Source organism: Vigna radiata, unplaced genomic scaffold (genome assembly GCF_000741045.1).
Source record: "Vigna radiata var. radiata cultivar VC1973A unplaced genomic scaffold, Vradiata_ver6 scaffold_160, whole genome shotgun sequence".
In the NCBI taxonomy this organism is placed as follows: Eukaryota; Viridiplantae; Streptophyta; class Magnoliopsida; order Fabales; family Fabaceae; genus Vigna; species Vigna radiata.
In genome coordinates, this window is record NW_014542361.1 from 203,345 (window position 1) to 212,135 (window position 8,791).

At 28.7% G+C, this 8,791-nt stretch overlaps 1 protein-coding gene across 1 annotated transcript; it reads right to left on the bottom strand.

The window, feature by feature from the left end:
* Positions 1-7,421: 7,421 nt before the first annotated feature.
* LOC106779739 (citrate-binding protein-like) lies at positions 7,422-8,404 on the bottom strand. The gene is made up of 2 exons (XM_014667918.2): positions 8,124-8,404; positions 7,422-7,796 (listed from the first exon to the last, which is right to left on the bottom strand). Exons 1-2 carry the CDS (start codon positions 8,379-8,381, stop codon positions 7,422-7,424), a joined length of 633 nt encoding a protein of 210 aa, XP_014523404.1. The 5' UTR covers positions 8,382-8,404.
* Positions 8,405-8,791: the final 387 nt, after the last annotated feature.

Consider the following 8,791-nt stretch of genomic DNA (forward strand, 5'->3'; position numbering starts at 1 on the left):
CGACACCAATAAAATACGAATTCCTGAAATGTGTATTCTACTAAGTGAAAGTTCAAGTCTATGTACACTTTCATATATGTGTAAGATTGCAATTATTAAATTGAATTTTGTGTTACGTGATTATACAATACTCTCAAATGGCGGAGGATTTTTGGAATTTAAGAGTATTAGAGACAATTTTTAGATTCTTGAAGAGTTAAAATTATTCATGAAAAGTTACCATTCATGAAGAGTTACAATTATTAATGAGGAGTTATCATTCATGAAAAGTTACAAGCATTCATGAAGAGTTACCATTCATGAAGAATTACAATTATTCATGAAGAGTTGTTATTCATGAAAACTTACAATATTTCATGAAGAAATGTAACTAGTGAGAATCTGGTATCTCTTGGATTGATGCCTGATCAACATCTATATAAAGGGATCCTGTGCTCTACTGGATTCATTCAGTCATTCTCTTAACACACAAATCAATTCTTGAGAATCATATTCTTGTTTAACGGTAATACTAAGAGTGAGTATCATCGTTGTTGTTCTTCTTTGTATCTCAAAAGCGGATTTCGTGATCCCCTTCACTCTTATAAGGGACGAAATATTGCTTTTAGGAAAGTGTGTACTCACGCCTAGAAGATTATATCAAGTCTACATTGTTGTTCATCTTATTTTCATCTTGACCATGAACAAGATGAAAATCAGGATATTTTGTTGGAAGTGCAACAAGAAAGGCCATCAACATACAAGTGATTATGGTAATAATTGTTAAATTTATTTGTATGACTTTTGTTTTAAATATATAATTGACTAGTTATTATGTTATATTGTAGGTATCTGATCAAGGAAGCGTACCAAACGAAAATGAAGAAAATTAAACATATTTTTCTGTAATTTTTAGTATTGAACACTGTTATTTAACATCTTTCTATTTAGTTTTTATTTATGAACAATTAATTGTATGAACAATTAGTTATATATGTTGAACAATACAACTTATTTTATATAATATGCAATTTTAGATAACTTTTTTTAAACTTTTAGATCTTTAGATAACTTCCATATCATCAATTGCTTGACCCAATCCATTGGAGTCAATCCTGGATTTTTCTTTTCTGGCTGTCAAGTAAAAAGTTGTGACCAAGTCATCACTTATGCACCTTGGGGGAATAGGTAATTGATAATAACACAACCATTGGATGTTGATGAGATGATTCACAAATGAGGTAACTCACAAGAACTATTTCCATATCAGCCATTGGAATGTTTTTGAAATGCTTCACATAAATTCCTCTTTCTTGTTTTTATTTGGTGTTAGCTGGCCTAATGAATCATTTTACACCTTAGAATTAAGTAGAATACAACTACTCATGGATTTTTTACATCTTGTTTGATTCTATCTAGGCATTACTTGTATGTACCAAAACCCTCAGAACATAACTCAAATTCCTTGTTTTTCACACAATACACTTATGAGATTTTTCATAATAGTCTTTTAGGTATTTCATTTTACAATCAAATAATTTCATTTTTCAATTTAGCATAATAGAGATCAGAGATACAATTGAGCACTACTTGTAGACAACAATTATCCTATCAAATGTTGGTTCTTGGATTGTGTTCTTGTTCAGCAAATTACCGATTTTGAAAATTAGCAAACAATTTCATGAGTGACAAGATAATCAAACATTAAAGATTTAAACAGTTTTACATGCATGAGCTCAACAGTTTTACATTTAAGATTTAAACCCAATTAATTTTTAGGTTAAGCATTGTAACAAATAACAAAACAGGCTTTACAAAAGGTGTTATGCAAAATCCAGATTGAGCAGCGAGTGGTATGCTCATCCTCAATGTCAAACAATACATGGTCATCAATATATTTTCAGCGGTTTTCGAGGAAACTCCGGTTATTTCTGGCGGTTTTTGCAAACTTCCGGTTATTTCCGGCGGTTTTCCAAAACCCCTGGAAATAGGGGCACTTTTCAAAAATCCCGGCTAGTTCCGTCGGTAATTTTGTGACGATATTTTTCCAGTAATTCTCTGAATCGCGGGAAAGTGTTTTTTGGGGGTTAAAACCTCTGAAAATACTAAAAAAAACCCTCCTAAAATTAATAATTTTTGTAGTGATAGTTCGAATGTAGAGAATATATATTTATATATTTATTGTATTGGATGTTAATCATGATTGATATATTGTTATATATATTACATTTATTACGTTATATATTATATAGAGGATTAAGATAAGTTTTCGTTTGAGATTTTGGGTGTAAAATATTATTATTATCATCATCAATATATATATATATATATATATATATATATATATATATATATATATATATATATATATATATANATATATATATATATATATATATATATATATATATATATATATATATATATATATATCAGTTTATAATTTTACAAAACTTATCTCTTTATTGATATATTGACTCATCAAATAAGTCTATATATAAGTTGATTTTTATTTGTAAAGAAGTTTTTTTTTTCTTATTTTCTTTTCTTGAGAGTTTTTATCTAAAATTTTATGATAGTGCATAATTTTAATTCAAACCTCTTGGTTTCAAAGGAAAAAATTTATTACAAACTATCTTTTATATATATATATATATATATATATATATATATATACTTATTTAGTGAGTTAACTTATCAATAAAGAGATAAGTTTTACTTTAGCAATGTATTTTCTTACATATAGAAACCATTTAGCTTGAAACTTATGTATTATTTTTGATAAATGTTGAAAGATTTCAGTGAATTATATCTTCTATTAAATAGTTATAAATGTTTCATCTATTAGATGGTTTTTGGTCATTTGACAGTTATGTTGACTTTTATCAGCTATTGAAACTCGTAACTATTAAATGTAGATATAAAATTATCTATTTTTTTTTTATAAAATCATAAATTACACATGGATTTTTCCATATGTAATTATACACGGATTTTTTCGTATATAATTACTTACATATTTTATATACAGATTTTTCCGTATGTAATTACATTCGGATTTTTTCGTAAGAAATTATGTACGGATATATCTGTATGTAACTTATTTACGCCTTTTTTATATACAGATTTTGTCCGTATATAATCTGTGTGTAACATCACTTTATATACGGATTTTGAAGGTTATATACAGATTTTGGTTGTATGTAATTGCGATTTTTCTTGTAATGTATAAAGAGACTTAAGGAAACATATTAGAGGAGCTTAGTGTTAAGATTGTTGAAAGGGGAGCACTAGTTTAGCTAAACTCACAATCTTAGTGAAATCTGTGTTTTTGATGATGACAACACATAATTAATATTAAGACATGTGTGTGTACTGTGTTATACATGTTATATGCTTATGCTTGCTCTGTGATATCTCTACAGGCATATATGTGAACATAATTGTGTTGATCATTGCATACCACTATGTTTGATATGTGATTTTATTTGTGTATGCATAAAACGAGTTTTTGGAAATGAAAAACCACATGCACCAAGCATATCTGCATGACCAAATCGATTACATTGGTGTTTTAATCAATTAAGGTCATCAAACACGTATATTTTGTATCTTTGAGTTAGAAGCAGTTTAATTTTGAAAATCATCAACATTTATGTGAGAACTATTTTGTGTGTAAGGAAGGTTGATTTGGACCATTCCAAGATAGTTACAACAAGACAAGGTTAATAAAACACAATGACAAAGAAATAAAACTAAGCTCTAATTACCAAATGATTTAATAAACTAAACTCCTCCAAGCTATATGACTCAAGCAAGGTGGAGACTTCCAAATGGGTTAGCAGATGTAGAAGCTTATTGGTGGTGAAAATATTGTGCACATATAGTGAGTTTGATGTGGTTAGATGGTGGTTACTCCTCTAAGCTACATGATTCAAGCAAGGAGAGAGGCTATGGTGGTGTTTATTGTGCTCTCAAGAGAGGTTGGGTTTACTATTAAGAAAGGATAACTAGAGAAAACCTAGAAGAGGTGCTCTAGCTTTGGTAACCTAAGTTGAGTGATATGATAGAAATTTGATAGCATAATAATACTCAATTCAAAGGTTAATTTATATGGGAAAACACCTCTAATTTATAGGATTAAGGTGTCATTAAATTATAGAAGCAAAACCCTAAAAACCTCAATTTCGTTAGTTTGGAGACCAAGGTAGAAATCAACTCCATTAGAAAGAGGATATGTAGCCACTAACATAGGAGAATCCTCTCCATTCTCAGAATGACGCATGACCACTACCTATGGAAAATCCTCATCATTGATGAGAACATGACACATGGCCACTCTTTTCCAAAGGTGAGACACCATTCTCCCTTGCTCACCAAGGCAAAGACAAAACATTGATCCATGTGGTTAACTCACTACATGAAAAATCGTAGTTACATACAGCCAAAATCTGTATGTAACCTCCAAAATCCGTATATGAGTCTCTCTTTGGTCAACATTGGGTGTTAACCTTTGTTGACCCAAGTTAACCAAAACCCTACACTACTTGGCCTATTATACAAGGCCTAAAAGGGAAACCCTATAGTACTTAGCCCATGATACAAGACTTAAAATAAACCTAATCTACTAAAAACTCACATATAGTCCATGATAATAAGAGTTTAGGCCCACCTTTCTACATATGACTTCAAAACTTCTTAAATATGCTTTAGCTATGCTTAAGGTATATACTACCAGATCTTGAGTCCAATTGGGTAAAATTTTGCTCGAAGATAATGAATGAATAATATAAATATTATGCATTAAAACAATAAATACAATTTATTTAGATAATGATTATCAATTTTTACAAACTAATACCTTATTTAAAACTTACTCCCAAACTACCACAAATAAAATTTGTGTCAAATATGTATAACATAATTTACAAAAAGATTGACTGTATGCAACTGTTCTAACTTAGTTCTAAAAGAAAACATAAAAGTTGTAAGAGTTATTTTTAAGAGTAATATATATACATATCAGTAGTTAATCTTTTTTAATAGAATTCTCGATTTTCACTTTTCATCCATTTGAATCTCTTTACATCAATTTTCCGAAACGGGTACAATTTTAATTTAATGGTGAGGTTTTGCCGAAACATTGTACTTGTCTTGTGAAAGGTTGGAAGTCAAGCAAATTCTATGGCAATTTCTTCCACACCCTATCAATTTTTGAAAACGATCACTTTATCATTATAAAAATGACTTTCGGATTATGAATTCCAGAACAGGATTTTCAGGGTTTGCAGAATTTCCGGAATAATATTTCTCGAACAAAATTGTTTTGAACAAAATTTCTGAAACAAGATTTTCGAAATGAATTTTTAGAATGCATGAAATATGCCCTGGAACATATTTTTTTGGATCAGATTTCCGAAATATACTTTCCAGAATGCATAGTTTACATTCCGAAATGAATTTTCTGGCGCATCCCCACATGAAATAAGTTTTCGGAAAAACTTTCGGCAACATATGAAATTTTTTGCGGAAAAATCTTTTCAGAATGGATTCTTTTAGCATTTTCTTTCTTATTTTTCTTCTCCAATACGGTTACTATGGTGGCGGCAAGGAAAGTGGGTGCATGATGCAATGAAGAATATTTAAGTATTTTCCTTATATTGAGGGTGTGCACAAAGAATTGATGGAGTGCAGCAAGCAATTGTCAAATTGTTTGCATCATTAATGGTTATTTTCTTCTGAATGATAGCCCAATGGATTGAAATGGGCCGAATCCTGGATTCTTTGCCTCTCTCTTTCACTACAAGAATCTAATTTTTCAGAAAATAATAATTTGTAAAAGTAGGTATTTGTTATACTTATTATTTATTCATTTTTTTCAAGGATTCTTTAGTTTATTGAATGTATTTGCTGTAATCAATTTTACACTTGACTGAATATCTTACATTATAATGGTAGATAATGAGTTAGTTATCTAATACAAAGATTTCCCTAAACATGGATAAGGGGGAAAAATGGTATTAGAACCCATTTCCTTAACTTTCAATAATTGGGAAGTAGTTATGTGTGGATGGCTATGATAAGTAAATCCAAATTCATGGATATCCCAACCTGATTTTATTGAATTTGGGGCGGTTCTAGAATCTAAAAATAGAAAAATGTTTTTTTAACAATTTTTTAATAATGTTTATGTGGTGGTTTTGATTGGTCCAATAAATTTAAAAGGATTAATAAAATAATATGTAATCTGTTATCAAAATATTGTTATAAAAAATTATTAACATTTCAAAATTACTAAAAATAGTTGTCATGTTCTTTTAGGTATCATTATTAATCAATGTTAATGCGTGTGTTGTGAAAACTTAAATTTAAATATTACAATATATATATATATATATATATATATATATATATATATATATATATATATATATATATATTACTTTAAGTTCACATGTATAAATATATATTAAATGTTTTTAACATATTTAATAAAACACAGTCCACGTGTGGTCACTCATTATTATAACTATAAATTTAGTAAAATTATTATCATTTATTATAATTATAAAATTAAATATAGATAATTTTTATAATTTTATTATAAATGATTTTTATTTATTTATTTTATAGGTAATTTTATAATTAAAAAAAATTAATTTAAAAAATGATAAAATATAAAAAAAGGATTAAATTTTAAAAACAATTAAATTTATAAAATAATTATTTTAATTTAAGAAAAATCATTTAAAAAATAAATCTGACAAACAAAATGTGAACACCAAAAAAGAGCTTTATACATGAGTATAGATAAAATTGTAATATTTTGTTTTTTAACCGTTATTTAATTATTTATCATTATTTGATTAATGATATTTCAATTGGAATTAAACTATCAATGTTTTATCCGCAGAGTATGATTCGCTCAAACACATATTTCTCTTTTATCGTCAATCAATTTTGTGTTCAATATGTTGACTGCTTTTCGAGGGAAGTTGAACTGTTTAAAGTTCTAATTGTGAAACAGATTGACAAGTTAATTTATTAAGTATAATATGTTTAACTGCAATAACGTGTTTGTTTAAAAAATTCTTTCTCTTCTCATATTTTTCTTATTTTTGTTCTCTGTTATTTTATTTAATGTTGTATTGTGCTTTATAAATCAAAATATTAAAGCTTTTGAAAATATAATTTATAATAATGAAATTAACATTAATAATATTTCTATTCATATGATAGTAAAATTATGAATAAAAGTATGATTTTAATACGATTGTGTGTGTTGGAAAATGTAAATGTTTATTGAGAAATTATTCAGGATTTCTAAACATTGCTTGTCTGAGTCCAAGTAAATTATTCAGGATGATATGGCTAATTAAACAAGCTCTTTACTTCCCTTATTATAGAACTTGGAAATGAAACAAAAGCTGGTTCATTCTCTATTATCTTCTAAGAAGCTTGATATCTCTCCATCGAGATTCCAAGTAGTGGGAAGCACTCTCATGTGCGTAAACTCCTATCTTCATGTAGTGAGGGCCTGTTCCTTGACCATTTCCAGCAAATTTCTGTGCCCCGTTGATAAAAATCTTCACGTTGTTGGCACCCACATCATGGATTAAATTAAAACGGTACCAGTTATTGTAGATGTTTAGTGCAAGAGTAGGTGATAAGTAATGAGTGAGAGATCCATTATAGACCCTAGTCTGAGAGGTTGTGATTGCACTGGACACTACTTGCTGGATGCTCGCACCGCTTGTGCCACTGGGAATGTAGAAATACCCTTCAAATTGCAACACACCAGATGTATAATAGTTCCCCTGCAAAGCCAAATCTAATTAGGGTTTTTTTTTTTACGTAATATAAATGACGAGTCATGTTCATAAAACATTTTCTAAAGAACTCGAGTGTTAATTAACTTTTGTTATGACATTAAAATCACTAAAATTTGGTTGCAACATATACTTCACTGCATGTTTATGATTCATGATTATCAAGAATCAATATCTTCATGGAAATTGATAGAAAAAAAATAGAAAAAGTGGAAATGGATAGGTGAAGAAAGAGAAAAGAAAAAGGGGTATGAAAAAAAGTAACAGTATTTCTAATGAATGAATGATTAAAACAAGGTCAAAGTTGAGACTTACGATACGAAGCTCACATCGGGCTCTAGTTCCGTTGCTAGACGTGAGAGATTTGTTCGTGTATGCCCAAAATCTGTGTATTCCATTTGAAAAGGTGTAACACTGATTTTGTGGAACATCGTAATGCTTTTGATGAAAGTTGGAGCTAGGTGATGGAACATGGGTGAAGCCATCTGTGGGATCGGCAACAACCAAGGAAAGAGTTGTGATACAGAAAAGAAATGGCAAAAGGACTTGATGGAAAATGGGTTGGGACACCATTTCTGCAGATGAAGATGAATAGTTCTTTTTCCTCCAATAAATGTTCATTGGATAGTATATACGAGTAAGATTTAATAGACATGAGAATTTATAGAAGATTCAAATTCAAATTGTTGACATGAACACATTAATTTTGGTCATTTTGCATCTCTTATTTTATCGTGTACTATTTCAAAACTAAGAAAACTACACTTACACCTAGTTCACTTGAGTCAATTTGGAGGAGATTAATTGAAAGGATGTGAAGATATTTTTTTTTTTGTTTATTTGAATAGATTTGGAGATAAGTAAGAGTAGATTTGGAAGTAAATTTTTTTAATATGTCATATAAATTAAATCTTACACTAATTCTCACAAACTTTACTTCAAAATTCACTCTAGTTTATCTCCAAATTAACAATAAAAAAAAT